The sequence below is a fragment of the Emys orbicularis genome, chromosome 2, assembly GCF_028017835.1.
Source record: "Emys orbicularis isolate rEmyOrb1 chromosome 2, rEmyOrb1.hap1, whole genome shotgun sequence".
NCBI classification, from domain to species: domain Eukaryota; kingdom Metazoa; phylum Chordata; order Testudines; family Emydidae; genus Emys; species Emys orbicularis.
Window position 1 is genome coordinate 97601120 of NC_088684.1, and position 25179 is coordinate 97626298.

Sequence of the window (25179 nt, forward strand, 5' to 3'; positions counted from 1 at the left end):
CACTGTAACAGATTTTATGGAAAGAAATGGAATATCAATTTTGATGTGCTCATTATATTGTGCAGTAACTTTTCTGTCAATACTGGTTTCTATAAGTAAATGCATACAAGATGCATATTTTTTTAAATTGCCATAAGACTTAGCAAAACCACTGGCCAGGCAGCTATCATCTCCTTAGTTTATCAATGGATTTGGACAGCAGCTTTAAAAATAATAATAATAATAAATATTATACCCCCTCAAAATCCTAAGACTGGCTCTTTGCTAAAGATTTTGAAAGTGACGCTAAATCTAAATACATGAGGAATCAAAAGGATAGCTTACCATCTTAATTAAGTCATATCATATAACTAATCTACCACTGATAATACGGGGCAAATTGTGTCCCCCAGGTGGGTTTTTTTTTTTTTTTTTTTTTTTTTACCCACCCAGTGGCTAGAAATTCCTCAAGAATTCCTCCCTCTCTTAAAGAATTATTTCACAGTTTGGTGAGGGCTTCAATGGAGACCCTAGATTCTTCAGATGATGTCCACTGCTAATCAACACCCCCTTCCCCTCTTCTTCTCCCCCTTCCCCCCTCCCCGCCATCTCTACTCATAGATTCCTTGCTCTGCTGAAAGTCTTCAGAAGGGCCTGGGGAAAAGAAGATGGATGCAATGCTGCAGGGGCAACTAGCACAGCTCCTTTCCTGCTCCATGTATAGATCTGTTGCAGGCACAGAATGCCCAAGGCAAAGCAACAGCGAAGGTTCGTGGTCCGGTGTGCTTCGCGCCAATAAACACACCAGGTGGAGAAGCAAACAAAGTTTATTTGAGATCTCAAAGCGGTGCTAGGAGACAGGCACGTCTCAAATCCAGCACACTAACAGAAAAAAACCTTTCTTCCTTTATACCTTTTGCAGTCAAGCCTCATCCCCCCCTTCCCCCGCTACCCCTCCCTTCCTCCCCCCCCATTCCTCTCTCTCTACCCCTCCCGTCCCTGGTAACAATTACTAAGCAAATAGCAATTACATTTAAGCAGTTAAGTCATTCTTGGCAGCTGTAAGCCTAGCTTGTTAGTAACTTCTTTAAACCATTATCTTGTCCTTTTTCCCTTCAGCCAGAAACATGCAGGCCTCATTATTACCGCTTGCTACCGGTAAGGGGGGTTACCACTGATAGCAGGTTGCTTATACATTCCACTTGCACCTGGCTTTTGAGGTCGATTAAAGTTTAAACATGGAAGGAGTTTGGTTCAGGCCTAGTGCAGGAAGGCTTCATTGACACTTGTGATTTTCCACCCTCCTGAGTTACCTGGGGTGATGGTGATGCCTGGTGACGTCAACAGATCCACAGTGCTTAGTGATGGTCACTACAAAAAGGCATATGATATACAGATGATCTGACACACATTTAATAGCAATATTCATTTTTTAAAAATCTAAGAATTGTGTAGTAAAAAAGTTGTGTAAAAAGGAAGAAGGCTAATAAGTCAACATCTGCAAAAAGTGTAGTGCTGCACAACTCATTGCTTTACTGCATAATTAACTATAGTGTGTAATTATTAATAAATAACTTTCAAAATACATTTTTTTTAGGAGTACAAATAGTTTCATCTGATTGCTCTGGCAGAAATACTGGGCTTCAAGAGGAGAATCTTAATTTTCATAAGACAAGCTTGTCCTTTTAAATTTTAGCAAGAAATTTGTTCTTGCTTTTTTTTAATGTGTGCTGCTTTCTGCTTTTCAGAGTATAATGTTTTAATTCATTCCTGGCAAGCATGAATCTTATTCGGTAGTTTCTAGGTTTAGCAATGCAATACAATTTTACATTCCTTAAGAATGCAAGTGGGAGATAAAACAGAACATTCTATAAACATAATATTGTTTCTTTGGGCTGAGGTGTTAGGAGAGAGAGCCAAACTTGACAACTTCCAAATGGAAAAAAAAAATCAACTAAACCTCAAGCTTTGTAACCTAACAACATATCAAGCATTTCCCTTTATTCAGTTCTCATGGTCATTAGTACAACTTCAGTCTGATTACCCACATTGTCTTTTCAGGGCTGAAAAGACATCCTTTCTAGATGTTTGCAGTAAAGCTGTGTTGTTTTCCTTGGAGGGAAAGTAGGAGGGAATTTTCTGTCATTTCTCTTCTGTCTAGAAATCCATTACAATCTCTTCTCCACATGCCAGTTTGCTTTTATAAGTAGTGTCTTTTTGGAAATTCTCACGTAGAATTTGCCATAGTAGTCCAGTATCCTGCTTCTGGCAGTGACCTATGCACAGCTTCAAAGTTGTGTGGGAAAAGAAAAGAACCCAAAATGCATCTAGTCAATTGTGCAATGATCTATTACTAGTTATGAAGTATTATGATTAGCTCTGTTTGTTAAGAACTGACAACTGAGCTCAGTGCTGTGCAAGATAGAAACCATTCCCTGCTCCAGAGAGCTTATTCTCTAACAGATACACAGTAGACAAGATGCCCTGGGAACCCTATGGATTGTTTTATTCTTTATATTCAGTATTATTGTTGGCTCACTATCAAGAAAGGATGGGAGAAATTTCCTGACTCCTCCTCCTGGCTTCAATGAACTTGAGGGAAAAACTCCCATTCACTTTAGTGGGAATTATGTGGCTCAGAGACTTGGTGATTTGCTTTTCCCCTGAGGCATGGGTGGCATGTGACTCCTGCATTTGGGGAGGCTGGGCGCAAGTGCTGGAAGCTCCCTAGAAGTAGGAGGGGCACCGGTGCCTAGACTGTGGCCCCGCCCCTGCTCTGCCCTGAGGCCCACCCCCACTTGGCCTCCTCCCCTCCAAGGCCCCGCTCCCTCTTGGAAGAGGGGGCAGAGAGGCACAAGTGGCAGGCAGGGGGCCTCTGGGGAAGAGGTGGAGTGGGGACAGGAAGAGGTAGAGTTAGGGCGCGGCCTCGGGGGAAGAGGTGGAGCGGGGATGGGAAGAGGCGGAGCAAGCGTGGGGCCTCAGGGGGAAAAGGCGGAGTGGGGACAGTGCCTCGGGGCAGAGCGCAAGTGGGGTCATGGCTTGGATGCCCATTTCGTGGGCAACGCTCCAAAGGCGGCAGGCTGTCGTGCATCCAAAGGGAGGTGTGCCACATCCTGTTTGGGGAGGCTTAGCCTCCCCTAGCCTCTTATATCCGCTGCCCATGCCCTGAGCCATGAGTGATTCATTTATTTGTTATCCTTAGAGTTTTTGTGGTTAAGAGCTGCTTTTAGCTTCCCTTAAATAAAACTTTTTAAAGCAAGTGTTAGATCCTCAGCTGGTGTAAATTAGCATGGCTCCGTTGAAGGCAGTAGAGCAGCACTGATTTACTTCAGCTGAGGACCTGACAAAATAACACTTTAGGCGAAGGAAAGGCTATCTCACCCTGTCTTTCATCTCCTCTCTTTATTTTTGCCTTAGTATATTTTAGCATGATGCAGTTGAGGGTGGTGATGATGCCAGCCTGGTTAAACCTGAGTTTAATTTGAGTCAGGATTCTGTTTTTAGTTTACCTTCAGGTTATATCTCACCTAACAGTTCACCTTTTTAAAAAAAAGTATAGGCTCCCAACCGCTATTGACCTAAATTGTGAACTTCTTCACCTTTAGTGCTTTTAGTGGAACCTTGGTAGGTCTTGAATAATCATTTTAATATCTGAACAGAGTTGTGCCTCACTGAACCTGAGGGGGTGGGGGAAAGTAGTTAACCTTTTCAGTAAATGATTACATGTAAGTCAGAATATTGTTATATTGATGCATTACTGGGATACATTCAATGGGTTCACTTAGCAAAAATTTCCATCAGTGATGCTTCAGTGGCTGTTTCTGCTCAGCTAATAGGAGCTTGAGTCAGTACTTCTCTGGAGAGATGGCTGCTGGTGACAGTTAATTAGAGATTCTCCAAGTTCCCTAAGACTGGTGAGAGTGGCAATCCACTAGATTTAGGACATGTCTACATGTACAGCACTGCAGCTGTACTGATGCAGCTGTGCTGCTGCAGTGCATCTGGTGAAGACACTCTATGCTGATGGGAGAGAGCTCTCTAGTCAGCTTAATAAAACCATCTCCATGAGCAGGGCCGGCTCCAGGCACCAGCTTGCCAAGCAGGTGCTTGGGGCGGCCACTCCGGAGAGGGGCGGCACGTCCAGCTATTCGGCGGCAATTCGGCGGACGGTCCCTCACTCCCGCTCGGAGCGAAGGACCTCCCGCTGAATTGCCGCCGCAGATCGCCATCGCGGCTTTTTTTGTTTTTGTTTTGGCTGCTTGGGGCGGCCAAAACCCTGGAGCCGGCCCTGTCCATGAGCGGCAGAAGCTATGTCAGCAGAAGAAGTTCTCCTGCCAACATAGTGCTGTCCACACTGGCGCTTATGTTGGTGTAACTTATGTCGCTCGGGGATGTGGGGTATTCACACCCTTGAGTGACATAAATTCTGCCAATATAAGCTGTAGTGTAGACATAGCCTTAAAAAATCAGATGATATCTATCAGAGAGATTCTTTTCAGTGTTGTCAAAAAGAATTCTCAATGTGTAAACTTACTAGCAAAGCAGAGAGTTGAAAAACTTCTCAATCATCTCCTTGAAATAAAGTGATAAGTGAGTGGTTATTTTGTGGGAGTATTCTCTTACATAGTAGATACTTGCTCAGGGACTTATGTCAATGAATGGATGCCTGTAAAAATGTGTTGGGTGTTTAAAATACTTTCAGAGTTTCATTATTCGTTATCGCTGAAGATCTGAACTGACATTAATTCAAGTTATTTCTGGCTCAGTAGCTTTGTAAACGAGTGCAGAAGCACTTAAGACCTTCAAAAAAAGTAAAAAGGGAGTATATATCTGCAAAATCCACATAGTTCTCATGTATAGCTTGCTATCATCATGTATTATTTTTAGCAGACAAAATATTTTTCCATCTTGTACCTTCCAGAAAATGTATCTACTATATGGATTTTAATAGGGGCTAAAGTTGTGCTGTTGTTTTCCCCTAGCATCTCTTTATTTGACTTTATGTATAACCTTGGTATTGATGAAACCACAGAGCTTACATCAACATGAATAAAAGTGATTCAGTCACTGGCCAAATAAACACTTGCATGTATTATTCAAGTCAGCAACCTTCAATGAACATAAAGTAAGTATCAAGAAAGCAGTAAAACAAGCTGTGAAGTTGCTGTATGAAACAGAGGGGAGGCGATAGAGCAGTTCCCAATCCTTTTTCTGCTCAGTTAATGATGCTTAATGTCTCTTTCTTATTATATAAAGAACTTTAAAAGAACAACTGTAGATGATCAGAAAGACAGTTGAGAGGAGTACTATGGAGTGGTGCTTCTTTCTGCAAAGTTTTTAAAAAATTGTGTTGGGGAATAAAGTTACTTAAATATTGGAACAATCAATTTCTTTTGCTATTAGATGAACTGTTCTATGTCCCTCTTCACTAATAGAAGTTCCTATTTTGACACCTGATTCTGCCACCTGTACACACATTGAGTAGTACTTACTCATCCAGAGAAGTACTACACTGTATTAGTGAGGGTTGCAGTCAGAAATAATTCTTTGCTTAGCACAAATGTGCTTTGCATAGCTGCACAGCATAAAGTGATGAGGGAACCTGACTGGGGGATACTCGGATCAGATTTGACTGTCCGAATGAAAATCAAATGAATTTGAGAAGAAAAGGGCACTATTTAAAAAATACACTGCTGTCACATAGTTTGTCTGTGTTTACCTACAATATAAACTACTTATGGCATATTCCCTAGGCATTGGGGGCTAGATCCAAAAAAAGGACTTCAAACATCACAGTGCCTAATGTTTAGGCACCCTGTCACTTAGTGGAATCCCAAGCCCAGAGCTAGTTGCCCAAGCTCCCTATACAATACATGGAGAGAGGAGAGAGCCACCTATGCTAAAAGCAGGGACATAAATTCTTACAGGGAACACTAAATATTATATAGGCAAAACCACAGGCAGTTATAATATTTCTCCTATTGTTAAACATCTGACACTGAAATCTTTCACAATTGCTACCAAAATTAGTTGTGAACTCCCACAGAATTTCAAAAGCTTTAATTACTAGCCAATGGTATCTAAAACTAGGCCAGGGATAAAAGAATATCCAACTTTTCCTGAATAATTAAGTGGGCTTCTGCATGACAATAAGGTGTCTTAAGTAAAGAAAGCATTCACTTGAATCATAGAATCATAGAATATCAGGGTTGGAAGGGACCTCAGGAGGTCATCTAGTCCAACCCCCTGCTCAAAGCAGGACCAATTCCCAAATAAATCATCCCAGCCAGGGCTTTGTCAAGCCTGACCTTAAAAACCTCTAAGGAAGGAGATTTCACCACCTCCCTAGGTATCCCATTCCAGTGCTTCACCACCCTCCTAGTTAAATATTTTTTCCTAATATCCAACCTAAACCTCCCCCACTGCAACTTGAGACCATTACTCCTTGTTCTATCATCAGGTATCACTGAGAACAGTCTAGATCCATCCTCTTTGGAACCCCCTTTCAGGTAGTTGAAAGCAGCTATCAAATCCCCCCTCATTCTTCTGCATACTAAACATCCCAGTTCCCTCAGCCTCTCCTCATAAGTCATGTGTTCCAGCCCCCTAATAATTTTTGTTGCCCTCCGCTGGACTCTTTCCAATTTTTCCACATCCTTCTTGTAGTGTGGGGCCCAAAACTGGACACAGTACTCCAGATGAGGCCTCACCAATGTCGAATAGAGGGGAATGATCACGTCCCTCGATCTGCTGGCAATGTCCCTCCTTATACAGCCCAAAATGCCGTTAGCCTTCTTGGCAACAAGGGCACACTGTTTGCTCATATCCAGCTTCTCGTCCACTGTAACCCCTAGGTCCTTTTCTGCAGAACTGCTTCCTAGCCATTCGGTCCCTAGTCTGTAACAGTGAATGGGATTCTTCCGTCCTAAGTGCAGGACTCTGCACTTGTCCTTGTTGAACCTCATCAGGTTTCTTTTGGCCCAATCCTCTAATTTGTCTAGGTCCCTCTGTATCCTATCCCTACCCTCCAGTGTATCTACCACTCCTCCCAGTTTAGTGTCATCTGCAAACTTGCTGAGAGTGCAGTCCACGCCATCCTCCAGATCATTAATGAAGATATTGAACAAAACCGGACCCAGGACCGACCCTTGGGGCACTCCGCTTGAAACTGGCTGCCAACTAGACATGGAGCCGTTGATCACTACCCATTGAGCCCGATGATCTAGCCAGCTTTCTATCTACCTTATAGTCCATTCATCCAGCCCATACTTCTTTAACTTGCTGGCAAGAATACTGTGGGAGTCCGTATCAAAAGCTTTGCTAAAATCAAGGAATAACACATCCACTGCTTTCCCCTCATCCACAGACCCAGTTATCTCCTCATAGAAGGCAATTAGGTTAGTCAGGCATGACTTGCCCTTGGTGAATCCATGCTGACTGTTCCTGATCACTTTCCTCTCCTCTAAGTGCTTCAGAATTGATTCCTTGAGGACCTGCTCCATGATTTTTCCAGGGACTGAGGTGAGGCTGACTGGCCTGTAGTTTCCCGGATCCTCCTTCTTCCCTTTTTTAAAGATGGGCACTACCTTAGCCTTTTTTCCAGTCATCCGGGACCTCCCCCGATCACCATGAGTTTTCAAAGATAATGGCCAATGGCTCTGCAATCACATCTGCCAACTCCTTTAGCACCCTCGGATGCAGCGCATCCGGCCCCATGGACTTGTGCTCGTCCAGTTTTTCTAAATAGTCCCGAACCACTTCTTTCTCCACAGAGGGCTGGTCACCTCCTCCCCATGCTGTGCTGCCCAGTGCAGCAGTCTGGGAGCGGACCTTGTTCGTGAAGACAGAGGCCAAAAAAAGCATTAATCTCTGTGCTACTGCATGTATTATTTTTATTCATTCACGTTTATCTACCCATACCTCTAATGCTTTTACAAATTTTAGGCCCAAACTCTTCTGGTGCAAATGGAGGAAACTCTATTGAAGTAAATGGAATTGCACACATTTACTCCAGCTCTGAATGTATTTTCTTAGAACCTGGTCCAGAAAGTATAAAACTTCAAAATATATAGACATGCTCCATCATGTCTGCTTCTTCCATAAAAATAACCTATGAATTAAGCATCCTCATCCAGTATTTGCATTATTCCAATCCCTCTTCCCCTTTCTAAACAGTTGCAAAAGAGCAAAGGTAAATGTCAACAAATGTTCCTGATAGTCAATATATTCAGGAAATGGCAGATCAAGCTGGATCTGTTTCCACAGTCAAGGACCCTCACATGAAATATCCTGCCACCAGCCATCTCCCTTTTAAACATGAGGACTACTAGTTTCCACTGATCACAAATGTGAAGGTATCACACAAATTGAGGTGATCACTCCAGTATGCAGATTCCAAACCATTTAGAACATTGTAGGTCAAAATCAACACCTTAAACTAACCATGAACAAATAGGAAGCCAAAGGAGCATAAGGGCTGGTCTACACTAGAAAATTAGATCGACTCAGCTATGTTGCTTAGAGATGTGAAAAATCCACACCCGTGAGAGATGATGTTAAGCCGACCTAAGTCCCATGTAGACAGTGCTAGGTCTATGTAAGAATCCTTCCATCGACCTAGCGACTGCTTTGCTGGGAAGTGGATTTACTACAGTTACAGGAGAATCCTTCTGTATGAAGCATCACTTACTCTGGCTTCTGAAGTCTGCTCCAGTGAATATATTTAAAGCATCCCAAGGCCTAACCTCATGCAGAGGCCTAATGAGGGTTTCCTTAAAGATAATTGTTTGCAGTGTTTTGGGTGAACCCAGACAATCCCTGTGCTCTCTAATGAACTCACACAGAAAAATAATAAGACAAAAACTCCATATTACCTGTGGGTGAACACTTTTCCCAAAATGATCACTTTATATCTGACCTCTCAGTCCTCATCCTAAAAGGAAACCTGAACAACACTTTCAAAAGATGAGGCTGGGAGCTTAAATTCATAAGTTTGCTAGACACTAAAAAACATGGATCAATAAAGACACTGGATTTATTACTTAGTACAACAATCTCTAACCCACTAACCACCCTTTTCTGTCCTCACTGCAGAAGTGTTAACTGGTCACTTCATCTTGAATGGTCTCTTACAGTATATATTAACTACATATGCAAAACAATCTATTCCAGCTTGTATTTAGCTATGACACCGAGTACCTTTCCCAGACTTGAAGAAGACCTCCCTGTAGCTCAAAAGCTTGTCTCTTTCACTAACAGAAATTGGTCCAATACAAGATATTATCTCATCCACCTTGTCTCTCTTAAGGGTAGTTGTCACTGAGACCTTTTGAATGGAAGTATTGGTAGTCTTCACTAATGGGGGCCCAAAGCCTTTTTGCTGAACTTCACCAATTTAGCTCACAAGTTGTAGTGCAAAGCTTCTGCAGCATCTACAAAAACTCAGCAAGTAACATGGTCTGAAATTCAAGCAAAGAAGATGTGAAACTCTGCTTTTTCCCCACAGTGGCAGACAGCTTGGACTAGCTTCCGGTGATTTTCATCTACAAAGTAATGCAAATTCCTCACAGTGAGGGAAAATTTGACTCCTTATTTAATTGGAGGCCAGCCAAATTAACCATCTGGAACACTTCTGTTGTGCAGGATATAGCTGATGCTTTGGATCCTATCCCACATAACCATGGCATAAGACAGGAAAAAATATTTTGTCATAGTCAGCAGAGTCTACTGCTACTGCTCTTGCTGTCATCTTTTTTGTTTCCTCTGGCTACATCTACACTACAGGGGGGGGTCGATTTAAGATACGCAAATTCAGCTACGCGAATAGCGTAGCTGAATTCAACGTATCGCAGCCGACTTACCCCGCTGTGAGGACGGCGGCAAAATCGACCTCCGCGGCTTCCCGTCGACGGCTCTTAGGCCTGGTCTACACTAACCCCCCCACTTCGGACTAAGGTACGCAAATTCAGCTACGTTAATAACGTAGCTGAATTCGAAGTACCTTAGTCCGAAGTTACCGCGGTCCAGACGCGGCAGGAAGGCTCCCCCGTCGATGCTGCGTACTCTGCTCGCCGAGCTGGAGTACCAGCGTCGACGGCGAGCACTTCCGGGATCGATCCGGGGCACTTCCGGGATCGATCCGGGATCGATTTATCGCGTCTTAACCAGACGCGATAAATCGAACTCAGAAAACCGATTGCTTACATCCGGACCCGGATGTAAGTGAAGACGTACCCTTACTCCCACCTTCGCTGGTGGAGTAAGAGCGTCGATTCGGGGATCGATTGTCGCGTCCTGACGGGACGCGATAAATCGATCCCCGAGAGGTCGATTTCTACCCGCCGATTCAGGCGGGTAGTGTAGACCAGGCCTCTGTCTCAGTTTGAGGTCACCTGTAAAGTATCCATGAAGGACAAAACTGATTGAGAGTGTGTTTAAAGTCCACTGTATTGCAAATATAGAACATATGGTGTGGTTTTCTGTAGGTTGAACTGTATTCTCCTTCAGACCCATCTGTCAGAGCACTGATCCGATTAATCTTTAAGGGCAGATCATCAAAATGGGAAGTTTCATCCCAACCCTAAAGTGGAAGAGACAATTGCCCATTTTACCATTACAGGGTGTAAAGAATCTCGGAGAAAAGACTGACCTTGAAAGAGGTGGGATGGATTGAAAAAGCATATCGGCAGAACCTGAGAAGACTCGCATCCCTGCGAGACAGCACTGATGAGATTCTCATTACGAAAGGAGCAAGATATAATGAGCAAGTTCTTGCTAAACCAGAAATTTAAACCACTGGAAATCGGGCAGTCATCTGGTTAGCAAACATAAGAGCAAAAAAGCATCAGAGAGCACAGCACTGTTGCATTCAGTGATGGGAAGGGGAAAAAATACTCTATATCTCTGTGAATCCACTTTAACTTGCATATGTGGAGATTTGCCATGGTGTAACATTATAACCGGGAGATTGAACTTGCGGAGGTGATGTTTCAGTGAAATAGCAGTTCCACTGCTGACACATCATTTCAGGAAGTACTGTCTAATGAAGAGGGTACATGAAGAAATGACATTTCACTACAGGATATAAAGGGATATGATGGTACGTTGCTTTCCTCATAGGTTAGATAGCATTCCCATTTTCAGAAGCGCAGTTGTCACTTTCCAAACCTGAACAAAAGAACCAGCAACCTCTCTTGTCTTGTGATAAGAAATATACTTGCAGACCAATTCTTGAAGAGCCAATAATTTCTTCTTTTGCCTTCATGTTTTCTTAACTAAACACAAAGTGACACTGTAGTACAATGAGAGGTTTTTAAAAGAGAACATTTGATTTATTGCATGCCTAGCATTCATTTGAGATATTGATTGCTTCCCATTGCCATGGTTTTACTACAGTATATTAATTTAAACTTGATTCCTACACTGCGATCATTTTGAATAGCTTCTACAACTGCTTCTACAGCAAACTCCACACTCGCCTGATAGTGTCTGCATTCAGGGCAATTTACTGTTAGATCCACCTGCTAGCAGTTGCACCAATGCCAAATTCAGAGTTAATATAACCGCCCTACTCCTCCTTGATATTCCCCTGTTTATACATCAAAGGATCATATTAGCCCTTTTGGCCACAGCTTTGCACCATGATTCCCACATCCGTTTCAGAGTCACTGCTGCCCAGGATACAAAATATAAATTTGTAAGATATACATATGTATATTAGTTTGTAAATACTCAAGGGTCTTGTTGAACAAATGAGTACTTTGTTTTGTTTTCTTTTTTTTCTGTTTCCTCATTGCTTTACCTGCATCTCAGGACCTGCAAAACTTGGCCCATAGTAAAGGGCTAATTCAGTTTAAATATTCTCAGGTGGCTTCTATAAATTTAGGAAATTAAAATCTAACCATGAAATAGAGTTCACACAGTCAGTCAGTGGCAAAATTACATAAACATATAACTCTCATCCTGTCCTCCCCTCCCTTTCCTTCCTCTCATTCATTTACCTGTTACATCTTGTCATAAACTCAGGGTTTGTCTGTGGGGTGGAGGGGAAGAGATGAAGGGTAGAGGGCACACTCAGGAAAATTAATCCAAATTAATTAAAGGTGTGAATTTAAAGTGGATTAGTTAAACTGCATTAAACCCTTGTGTGGACACTCTGAGAATTAAAGTAGCCTTAATTCGGTTTAGTTTAATTCACTTTGGAAGTGAATTAACTAAACGAAGGCCACAGGGGTTTAACTAATCCACTTTAAATTCCACCTTTAGTTAATTTTGATCAATTTTCCTGATTGTCCAAGTGAAGATATGCCCCAAAATTGTCAGCTCTTTGGGGCAAGGACTGCCTTTTACTGTGTACATGCTCAGTGTCCAGCACCTTGATCTAGGTTGATAATAGAAATAAGTAATCATAATAACAATGGAAGTGTTTTGGAAAGCTATCAAAATAATTAAATGACAGGTCCTTGGCAATATTACTTTTTTATTTTTGCATAATGTGTTTGCCTCTTAAATAGAATAGAAAAAAAATAACTGATTTGGAGTTTCATTCATAACCCATTCTGAAGGTTTTTTGAAGTTCATAAGTTGCATTACTGCTCTACGTTTTGTCTGGGAACAGAAATACCAAAATACTGTAACAAATTTTTTTACTAATACTTAGCACCTACATAGTTCTTTTTACCCATAGGTATCAAGGATTTTTATATACACTTTTAAATACTGCGGGTTAAATCTTGGCTATGGTGAAGTTAATGGCAATTTTGCCAATGACTTCAATGGAGCCAGGATTTCACTTTAGATCTATTTAAAACAGAGATGGAGGTGGCCTCCTGATTCGATGGGTACACTAAACTGCTGAGGAGGTGCTGATCACCCACAGCATGACCCTCCTCCCGGGCACTGCAGCCCTAATTCTGGCTTATGTGGGAGGGGAGGCCCTGGAGGGCTGAGGGGTTTGGACAGCAAGCCTGACCCTCACTCACCCCACAGTGGTGGCTCCTATCCCTATAGTGTATTTGAATGGGCATGTGTATGTGTTTAACAAAATAGGACTCTCTCACTTATACTTGTAAATGAGGATACAGGAAGGGTCCAATCCTGCTATGTATCAAGGCATTCTTGAGAGGTAATGAGCATCCTCCACTCTCATTGACTACAATGCTTGGACCCTAGCAGGATCGGACGCAGTCTTCTAGTCACCAGGGATGAGTGCCTATAGGACTCCATGAATGAGACATTTCTGCACCCCATTTTATTTTCAGTAATATGTCATTCAGTCGTGCTTCCAATATGTCGTCCACCTACAGGGCTGACAGGATTTGTCAGGATCCCCAGCAGTACTACAGCTATAATGAAAAAAGGAGGTAGAGGGAGGTTTGACTCTGGTGTTCTTGTTGAGGCGTTCAGTAAACCAAGATGTGTATTTTAAAAAATGGGTTCAAAATGACTGAAGTCAAACTAGGACAACGGAGTGCCTGAAGGGATAATATGGCTTCATATATAAAAAAGTCAAATATGTCTTTTCCATGGAAACTTGGTGGAATGAGAATAATCAGTGGGATGCAGTAATGCCACGATACAAAATATATAGGAATAACAGAGTAGGTTGCACTTGTGGGGGAGTTCCACTTTATGGGAAAGAAAGCATAGAGTCAAATAACGTAAAATTTTTCAATGAATCAAACTGTATCATAGAATCTCTATGGATAGAAAGTCCATGCTTGAACAATAAGAGGATAGCAGTAAAATTATACTTCCAAACACCTGACCCGGGTGGCGATGGTGATTGTAAAATGCTCAGGCAGAAAGCTCAACAATAATTTGGAGTTTCAGCTATACTCATGCTGACTGGGTATATGTCACCTCATGAAGGAATGCAGAGAGAAAATGTCTAGATACATTAAATGACTGCTTCTTGGAGCAGCTAGTCCTGGAACACACAAGGGGACAGGCAATTCTGGATTTAGTCCTAAGTGAAAGGCACAATCTGGTCCAAGATGTGAGTATAGATGAACCATTCAGTAATAACGTAATGTAATTAAACCATTCAGTAATAACATAATGTAATTAACTTTAGCATCATTGTATGAGGGGAATACCAAAGAAATCCACCACAGTAGCATTTTACTTCTAAAAGGGGAGCTACACCCAAATGAGGAAGCTAGTTAAACAGAAAAGGAACAGTCCAAAACTGAAATGCCTGAAAACTGCATGGAGACTATTTATAAACACCATAATAGATGCTCAACCTAAATATATACCCCAAATAAAAAAACAAAAAAATGAAACAGAGTACCAAAAACATGCCACCGTGGCTAAGCAGCAGAGTAAAAAGGCTGTTAGTAGCAAATAGGCATCCTTTCAAAATTGGAAGTCAAGTCTTAGGGTATGTCTACACTACGGGATTACTCCGAATTTACAGAATTCAATTTTTGGCAACCGATAGTATAAAGTCGAATGCATGCAGCCACACTAAGCACATTAATTCAGCGGTGTGTGTCCATGTACCGAGGCTAGCGTTGACTTCTGGAGCGTTGCACTGTGGGTAGCTATCCCATAGCTATCCCATAGTTCCCGCAGTCTCCCCCACCCATTGGAATTCTGGGTTGAGATCCCAATGCCTGATGGGGCAAAAAAACATTGTCGCTGGTGGTTCTGGGTACAGCCTCACCCCTCCCTCCGTGAAAGCAACGGCAGACAACCGTTTCGTGCCTTTTTTCCTGGGTGAATTGTGCAGATGCCATACCACGGCAAGCATGGAGCCCGCTCAGCTCAAGACAGCAGTCATGAACATTGTAAACACCTCGCGCATTATCGTGCAGTTTATACTGAACCAAGCCCTGATAAACCAGGCAGAGAGGAGGCGGCTACGGCAGCGCGGCGACAAGAGTGATGAGGATATGGACACAGAATTCTCTCAAACTGTGGGCCCCGGCGCTTTGGAGATCATGCTGTTAATGGGGCAGGTTATAGCCGTGGAACACCGATTATGGGCCCAGGAAACAAGCACAGACTGGTGGGACTGCATAGTGTTGCAGGTCTGGGACGATTCCCAGTGGCTGCGTAACTTTCGCACGCGTAAGGGCACTTTCATGGAACTTTGTGACTTGCTGTCCCCTGCTCTGAAGCGCCAGAATACCAAGATGAGAGCAGCCCTCTCAATTGAGAAGCGAGTGGCGATAGCCCTGTGGAAGCTTGCAACGCCAGACAGCTACCGGTCAGTCGGGAATCAGTTTGGAGTGGGCAAATCTACTGTGGGGGCTGCTGTGATGCAAGTAGCCAACGCAATCACTGAGCTGCTGCTACCAAAGGTAGTGACTCTGGGAAATGTGCAGGTCATAGTAGATGGCTTTGCTGCAGTGGGATTCCCTAACTGTGGTGGGGCGATAGATGGAACCCATATCCCTATCTTGGCACCGGAGCACCAGGGCAGCCAGTACGTAAACCGCAAGGGGTACTTTTCAATGGTGCTGCAAGCACTGGTGGATCACAAGGGACATTTCACCAACATCAACGTGGGCTGGCCGGGAAGGGTTCATGACACTCGCGTCTTCAGGAACACTAATCTGTTTAAATGACTGCAGCAAGGGATTTACTTCCCAGACCAGAAAATAATCGTTGGGGATGTTGAAATGCCTATAGTTATCCTTGGGGACCCAGCCTACACCTTAATGCCATGGCTCATGAAGCCATACACAGGCAGCCTGGACAGGAGTCAGGAGCTGTTCAACTACAGGCTGAGCAAGTGCAGAATGGTGGTAGAATGTGCTTTTGGACGTTTAAAGGGTCACTGGCGCACATTACTGACTCGCTCAGACCTCAGCCAAACCAATATTCCCATTGTTATTTCTGCTTGCTGTGTGCTCCACAATCTCTGTGAGAATAAGGGGGAGACCTTTATGGCGGGGTGGGAGGTTGAGGCAAATCGCCTGGCTGCTCATTACGCGCAGTCAGACACCAGGGCAATTATAAGAGCACACCAGGAAGTGCTATGCATCAGAGAAGCTTTGAAAACCAGTTTCATGACTGGCCAGGCTACGGTGTGAAAGTTCTGTTTGTTTCTCCTTGATGAAAACCCATCCCCTTGATTGACTCATTCCCTGTAAGCAACCCACCCTCCCCCTTCGATCACAGCTTGCTTTCAAAGGAAATAAAGTCACTATCGTTTAAAAATCAGGTATTATTTATTAATTGATTATAAAAAGAGGGAGAGAACTGACAAGGTAGCCTGGGTGGGGTTTGGGAGGAGGGGAGGAGGGAAGGAAAAGGCCACTTCAAAAGTTCAAAATAATGACAGCCTTTTGCTTGGGCTGTCCACTGGGGTGGAGTGGCAGGGTGCACGGAGCCTCCCCCCCATGTTTTTATACGTCTGGGTGAGGAGGCTATGGAACGTGGGGAGGGGGAATGGTGGTTATACAGGGGCTGCAGCGGCACTCTGTGATCCTGTTGCCATTCCTGAAGCTCCACCAGACGCCGGAGCATGTCCGTTTGCTCACGCAGCAGCCCCAGCGTTGCATCCTGCCTCCTCTGATCTTCCTGCTGCCACCTCTCATCTCGAGCGTCCCTCCTCTCTTTACGTCCGTCCCTCCTGTCCTCACATTCATCCCTCCTGTCCTCACGTTCACTGGCATCTTTCCTGTACTTTGATACCGTGTCCTTCCACTCATTCAGATAGCTCTTTCATCGCGGGTCGACTGCATGATTTCTGAGAACATTTAGTCTCATGTGCGTTTTTTTCGCCGCCTTATCTGAGATAGCCTTCGGGATGGAGGAGGGAGGCTTGAAAAATTTGCAGCTGCGGGAGGGAGGGAAAAAAGGGAGAGAAGTATTTAAAAAGATACATTTTACAGAACAATGCTTATACTCTTTCACGGTGAACAACACTATTCACATTGCATAGCACATGTGATTTCGGTACAAGGTTGCATTTTGCATCTTATATTGAGTGCCTGTGGCTTTGGTGTTAGAGATCACAGACGCAGGTCCGGGCAACAGAATTCGGCTTGCATGCAGCCATGGTAAGCCATTGTCTTTCCGCTTCTGCAACCTTCATAAAAGCAGCGCCCTCCTTTCCCATACCAAGCAAAGCCCGGTGAGTGCTGCGGTTTTCCTGTTAACGTGCAGCAGCAGAAACCAAAATAACCCCCCCACCACCCATCCAATTCTCTGGGATGATCGCTTTACCCCTCCCCCCACCGCAGGGCTGGTATCAGGGAAGATCCCTGCAGAAACCAAACTAACCCCCTGCCCCCCCACCCGCCAGGAATTATCTGGGATGATCGCTGTACCCCTCCCCCCACCGCGTGGCTGGCATCAGGGAAGATCCCTGCTAGCCAAATGCGAAAAGCTCAGCGCCAATGCCCCTCCCCCCCCACCGCTTGGCTAACTGCAGGGAAGGATTTCTTTTCAGCCACAGGCAAACAGCCCAGTAGGAACGGCCACCTCTGTCCCCTTAATTAAATTCCCGTATTTCAACCAGGTTACCATGAACTCTCCTGAGGATAACTCTCCTGAGGATAACACAGCGAGATAAAGAACGGATGTTACTTGAATGCCAGCAAACACCGGGACCATACGCTGCCAGGCTTTGTCATGCAATGATACCAGATTACTTGCTACTAGCATGGCGTGGTCAAGTGTCCTACCATGGAGGACGGAATAAGGCTGCACTGCCCAGAAACCTTATGGAAAGGCTTTTGGAGTACCTCCAGGAGAGCCTCATGGAGATGTCCCTGGAGGATTTCCGCTCCATCCCCAGACACGTTAACAGACTTTTCCAGTAGCTGTACTGGCCGCGAATGCATCCCAAGTCCTCAGGGCAAATTAATCATTAAAAAACACTTGCTTTTAAACCATGTTTTATATTTACAAAGGTACACTCACCAGAGTTCCCTTCCATGGCTTCATGGTCTCGGATAATGCTTTGGAAGAGTTGGAGGGTACTTCAGTCAGGCTGAGAAAAAGATCCTGGCTGTTGGGGCGAATGGAGTGCTGTGTGCTCTCTGCAAGCTCGTCCTCCTCCTCCTCCTCCTCCTCATCTTCCCTGTCCGCAGAATCCTCAGGCATGGCTGAGAGTACCCCCTCCTCGGAATCCATGGTCAGGGGTGGGGTAGTGGTGGCGGCCCCCCCTAGAATTGCATGCAGCTCAGCGTAGAAGAGGCATGTCTGTGGCTCTGACGCGGAGTGACCGTTTGCCTCCTTTGTTTTCTCATAGGCTTGTCTGAGCTCCTTAACTTTCACGCAGCACTGATATGAGTCCCTATTGTGGCCTCTCTCCATCATGCCCTTGGAGATTTTTTCAAATGTGTTGTCATTTCGTCTTTTGGAACGTAGTTCTGCTAGCACAGAATCCTCTCCCCATATAGCGATCAGATCCAGTACCTCCCGTACGGTCCATGCTGGTGCTCTTTTTCGATTCTCGGACTGCATGGTTACCTGTGCTGATGAGCTCTGAGTGGTCACCTGTGCTCTCCATGCTGGGCAAACAGGAAATGAAATTCAAAAGTTCGCGGGGCTTTTCCTGTCTACCTGGCCAGTGCATCCAAGTTCAGATCGCTGTCCAGAGCGGTCACAATGTTGCACTGTGGATAGCTCCCGGAGGTCAATACCGTCAAATTTCGTCCACACTAACCCTAAAATCGAACCAGCAATGTCGATTTAAGCGCTACTCCCCTCGTCGGAGAGGAGTACAGAAATCGATTTTAAGAGCCCTTTATGTCGAAGTAAATGGCTTCGTTGTGTGGACGGGTGCAGGGTTAATTTGATTTAACGCTGCTAAATTCGATCTAAACTCATAGTGTAGACCAGGCCTTAGTGAGGAAAATGGAAAGGAGCATAAACTCTGACAAGTTAAGTGTAACAGTATAGTAACACAGGCTAAGAAAGTGTCTATGTCCTTATCTACTTGATCTCCAAATTCTAACAGCAATTTTTTTAAGTACATCAGAAGCACATCGTGCCAAACAGTCAGTTGGGCCACTGGACAATTAGGGTGCTAAAGGAGCACTCAAGGAAAACAAGGTAATTGCAGAGAAGCTAAATGAATTCTTTGCATCAGTCTTCGTTCCAAAGGATTTTGGAGAGAGCCCCACAGCTGAGCCACTCTTTTTAGGTGACAAATCTGAATAACTGTCCCAGATTGAATATTAATAGAGGACAATTTGGAACAGATTGATAAATTAAATAGCAATAAGACACCAGGACCGGACTGTATTTACCCAGAGTTCTGAAGAAACTCAAATATGAAACTGCAGAACTACTAACTGTGGTTTGTAACCTATTGCTTAAATCAGTCTCTGTTACAGATGACTGGAGGGTATTTAATGCAACACCAATTTTTATAAAAGGCGCCAAGGCAATCCTAGCAATTACAGGCCTGTAAGCCTAATTTCAGTACCAGGCAAAATTGTAGAAACTATAGTAAAGATCAGAATGATCAGACACATAGATGAACATGGTATGTTGAGGAAGAGTCAATGTGGCTTTTGTAAAAGGAAATCATGCCTCCCTATTGGAATTCTTTGAGGGAGTCAACACAAATGCGGGAAAGGGTGATCCAGTTGATATAATGTATTGTACTTTCAGAAAGTCTTTGATGAGGTTCCTCACCATAGGCTCTTAATCAAAGTAAGTAGTCATGGGATAAGAGGGAAAGTCCTCTCATGGATCAATAACTGGAGATAGGAGAAAGGGTCAGAATAATACCATCATGCCACGTATATATGCATTGTACTAAATACTGTGTGCAGTTCTGGTTGCCCCATCTCAAAAAAGATACATTAGCATTAGAATAGGTGCAGAGGAGGTCAATAAAAATGATTAGCTTCCATTAGAGGAGAGATTCAAAGACTGGGACTGTTCAGCTTGGAAAAGAGACAACTGAGGGGGGATATGATAGAGGTATATTAAATCATGAATGGTGTGGAGAACATAACCACAAGAACTAGGGGTCACCCAATGAAATTAATTGGCAGCAAATTTAAAATAAACATAACAAAGTACTTCTTCACATAATGCAGTCAATCTGTGGTTCTTGTTGCCACAAGCTATTGTGATGGCAAAAAGTATAACTGGGTTCAAAAAAGAATTAGATAAGTTCAGGGAAGATAGGCCCATCAATGACTGTTAGCCAAGGTTGTCAGCAATGCAATCTCATGCTCTGGGAGTCCATAAACCTCCAACTGTCAGAAGCTGGACCTGGACGAGAGGAGATGGATCACTCAAAATTGCCCTGTTCTGTTCATTCCCTCTGAAGCATCTGGCACGAGCCACTGTCAGAAGACAGGATGCTGGGGCTAGATAGACCAGTTGTCTGACCCAGTAAGGGTACTCTTAATGTCTTTAAACTGAGGGCTGTTTTATGGGAATTTCTTCCCATGCATCAGCTGAACCATATAATTTAAGACTCTAATGTTAATGAGCTTATATAAAAAAGAGAGAATAATAAAGTTCCTTCATTTTGCTTGCAGATTTTCAGGCGATGCTGGTTGGTTTTCAAGAAGGCTTCTAGTAAAGGACCCAGAAGGCTAGAAAAATTTCCAGATGAAAAAGCGGCGTATTTCAGAAATTTTCATAAGGTAGGTCATGCCTTCCCACAAATGCACATCTACTTGGGCATAAGGTGCTTCTGATATGTAAACTCTGGAAGAAGATAGCATGACCAAGCTGAATGGTGTGATCCTGAGATCACTGAAGTCAATGGTAAAATTCCTATTGATGTCAGTGTTGAAGAATCAGGCCTTTATGTTTCTGTCCAGATAGGCAAAATAAGTTTATTCTCTTTGATATAAGTATCTGATCTCTACATTAATGTTTGCCTTGAAAAAATGACACTGAATTTATTAAAGTTTTGTACAAGGGTGTTTATGTCAAATATTCAACAATTATAAATTAAACATCAAACCAATTTCAGAAGATGCTAAATGTACCAGTTGTAAGTTCTAGTGAGATCAACACTGTTGGAATATTAAACATAATTTTCATAGAAGATTGCAAGGTTTACAGGGTATGTCACAGTGGGGATTTTTCTGGGGTTTTTTTTTGAGAAAAAATCAGCATTATTACTAAGTTGGCAGTCTTGATTGGATGAGCTCCTTATTGCTCTCTATTTGTCACAATCAGTTCTGTGGAGGAACCCAAGATATTTGAGAAAGGGCTTTCCTTTCCTTTCACTCCAAATATTGTCATTAACTCGCCAACTGATGCAGAAGTGATGTCATAATAAAATTACATAATACTTTGCATTCATAGATTCATAGATTCTAGGGCTGGAAGGGACCTCGAGAGGTCATCAAGTCCAGTACCCTGCCCTCATGGCAGGACCAAATACTGTCTAGACTAATCCACATTTCTATAACCATCTTCCATCCAGGGATCTCAAAGGGCAGGATAAACATTTGGATTTAGCCTCACAACAGCTTTATAAATTAGATATTACCTCACAGTTAGACATTACCTCATTAGCTCACAGTTGGTCAAACTGAAGCACAGAGGCGACTTACCCAAGGTTGTACAGTGAGACCATGAAGGACTCAGGAGTAAAAATCCAGATCTCCTGAGATCCCAGTCTTGTGCTTTCCATCACAGGAGGACAAATTCACATTTCAGTTCTGATGAACTGGGTCCACCTTTTGGCACCTGTCACAAGGGAAACAGATCAGGTGGGTCACCTACTATTTCCTGGTGGATATTTGTTCACCATCCCCTCCTCCTCCCCCCAACACACAAATAATTTGGCATTAGTTGAAGTCTCTGTTAATGAGAGGCCCAACACTCGTATAACAATGATGCTGTGGGTTAGGATCAGAGCTGTGTAAGGAATTTGCACATTGCCCGGTGCAAGTCACTGCTCTAGTATTCTCATTCTTAGATGTACCAAGTCCCCACCAGGCAAAAATAGTCCTCCTCCTCTTTAAAATGCAAGTGGGACAGTTTGAATTGGAGACGTAGGGCATACACCTGGGCTGCTATTATTGCCTATTTAAATTTTCTTTAAGTAACATTGTAGTTTTTGATATCTAAAAATGACATTGCTAGCCCTTCATTAATCAGAGACAATTATGTCCACTTTTGTTCATTTTACTGCACTAACGTGATTCCTCTATATCCCTTTATGTACTTTATATTCCATTTATTTCCATCAAATATCCACAAATGGCTCACAACTGACATCAAGAATGACTTGCATAGAAAACAGTTGTGATGTCACAATAAAATTACATTTCCAGATAGGGAAATAAGGAGTAGGAGTAAACAAACTCTTCAGAAGCAAAGATCTCTTTTACTTGAAAATGTCTTATTAATGAAGAAAGCAGGATAGGATTTTAAAAAACAGATACAAATGACTAATATTTAGATAGTACCTTTCATCCAAAAGGCTCCAAAAGCACTTTTCAAGCTGATTTTTCAGCCATATATTTTATAGAAGTAACAATTATCTAATCGGGCAACTACTTAACAGTGCATCAAAATAGTATAGTCCTGTAGGACAGGATGTGGAGAATAATACCTTGTCCTGTTTCCATGAGTGGTGGAATTTTAGGCACGTGGAATATAATTATCTAAGGAAAAATTTAATCAGGTCACCAGGGTGACATCCCCACTTTGTAAAAATTGTCATGAAATCATTACACAGCACAAGCAGTCAGGAGTTAGAGAGTTTACTTCTCATCCACAACAACATTTCAGAAAGCTTCCATGAGGCACTAGCAGCTCATTAAGAAGAGCTCAATGGCAAGTAGTCAAGTGGGACAACTTGGTTTCTTTCTTTCTTGGATTTGTTTAGACATCTTCTGTTCCTTGTGTCAGACTGACCCCTCGGAATGGTTTTGATGTGTCATCTTGGTGTGACTGGTATAGATATTACTTTTACAGATTACCAGTCATTTTCTGTTGGAGTTTATCGCTCTCTCTGCAGTTGTGATAATTGTTTAGTTAGTATTCTTATTTATTATTTGTATTGCCATAGTGTGCAGAAGTCCTCGTTAGACCAGGATCCCATTTGCTAGGTGCTGTATTCTTGTTTTGGTATTTCTTCGGTTCTAGTTTCTTGGCACATAATTCTTTTATAGCCAATACACAATTGATTGTCTTTGGCTCAAGAATTAAGATGTTAACCATAAGGTTTTTTTCTTTGTCTCTACACTTGAGATTTTAATAAAGTATTGTCAGTTGCACTGTAGCATTCTAACAATGCTAAATATGGATCCTTTTGAATTTTTGCTATTTGGACAAACTTCTGCTAACTCATTTTGATTGTTTAGTAAGGGCTTGAGGTGATGTGCTTGAACTAATGTATATATAAAAAGGATAAAGTGAATCTCACAAATGTAATGTCAGTATTTGTTATTAACTCATCTAGAAACCCAGCGGGAACAAATTATGAAATGCAGCATGTTGTGCAACTACTCAATTTCAAGAAAAAATAGAATGGTCTGCTATTCAATGGCAATCTTTCCCATTTAATTCAAATAGATCTGCACCAACTGCAGACCAAGGGCAATTGGGAATATCATGTAATTTCAGAGGTTATTTTGCATTCTGATTCCTTTATTGAGTGCATATTTCACCCATGGATACCTTATCTTTGATGGCAGCATGCACAACTGTCCAGAATGCGACATTTCAGACTCTGTTCTTGTATTTCTCAGTACCCACAGGTGCATTGTTGATTATGCTTAGCATTTCTTAACTCATGCTGTATTGTATTATGACACAATGTCCTTTGTGCAGAAATTTCATCTCTAGTCCCAATATGCTTTTGTGCTTGATAACTGGTGGTGGTGGTTGTTTTTCCTGTCTGTCATCTGTCTAGGTTTAATCTTTCAATCTCTTGTAAAATCAGGTCATTTTGTATTTTTTTCAGCTGGTTTTACCAAACTTTTTCAAAACAGGTAGCACATGAATTATATTTACTTCAGTGTCTTTTTCCGGAATTCCTTGCTGTCACTATTTATAGTTGTTCTTTAAAGCATACTGGCATAAAGAGCTCCTTACCAAGCCTATGTTTCACAGTTAAGGAAGCTTTTGCAATTTCTTGATCACTTTCTGAATTTTAGGTGGTACTTAGAACAGTGGTTTCTTTAATATGGTTTTTAGTGGTTTATGGCATGTCTTCCCTCAGCTGATTTCTTCCTATTAATATATTTATGAAACAGCTCCCAACAATGCACAACATTGTCAGCATTTCTTTTTTAATCTGAGCATACTTCTGTTGTGTTTAAATCAGTGCTTAGGATCTATTCGCCACTGGACTGTTGTCTTGGACAACAACAGTCCCCAGTCCAGGTGATCTTGCACTGATTTTAGGCTCTTTGTTAATATCGAAGTAGTTCAGAACAAGTGGTTCCCTGACAAATTTAAATTCCCTAAGGCATTTTTCTTACAATCGTCCCTTGATGATCGGTACTGTCCTCAGATGACATTGTAATTTGAACATTTATTTGTGAAAATTGAGTGATTTTTTGTTTGTTTGTTATAAGATGTGAATTTTAGGCCTCCATTTTTAGGCTCTTTCTATATGCACAATTACCTCCCTTCTGTCCATCGTCCTTTTTAGAACATAAGAACAGCCATACTGGGACAGGTCCATCTAGCACAGTATCCTGTCTTCCAACAGTGGCCAATGTCAGGTGCCCCAGACGGAATGAACAGAACAGGTAATCATCAAGTGATCTATTCCCTGTTGCTCATTTCCAGCTTCTGGCAAACAGAGGCTAGAGACACCATCCCTGCCCATCCTTGCTAATAGCCATTAATGGACCTATCCTCCATGAATGTAGTCTTGACCTTCACAGCATCCTCTGGAAAGAGTTCCACAGATTGACTCTGCATTGTATGAAGAAATACTTCCTTTTGTTTGTTTTAAACTTGCTGCCTATTAATTTCATTTGGTGACCCCTAGTTCTTGTGTTATGAAAAGGATTAAATAACACTTCCTTATTTACTTTCTCCACACCAGTCATGATTTTATAGACCTCAATCATATCCCCCCTTAGTCATCTCTTTTCCAAGCAGAAAACTCCCAGTATGATTAATCTCTCCTCATATGGAAGCCGTTCCATACCCCTAATAATTTTTTGTTGCCCTTTTCTGAATGTTTTCCAATTCCAATATATCTTTTTTGAGATGGGATGACCACATCTGCATGCAGTATTCAAGATGTGGGCATACCATGGATTTATATAGTCAATATGATATTTTCTG

General features: G+C 42.6%; 1 protein-coding gene across 2 annotated transcripts in view; it reads left to right on the top strand.

Annotated features, from left to right (window-relative positions):
* Nucleotides 1-25179, top strand: part of DOK6 (docking protein 6) — a 424139-nt gene that overhangs the window by 158369 nt on the left and 240591 nt on the right. For both annotated transcript variants that reach the window (XM_065399655.1, XM_065399656.1), the window contains exon 2: nt 20445-20552. In XM_065399655.1, the coding sequence (XP_065255727.1) occupies nt 20445-20552 (108 nt within the window). The remainder of the gene's footprint in view (nt 1-20444; nt 20553-25179) is intronic.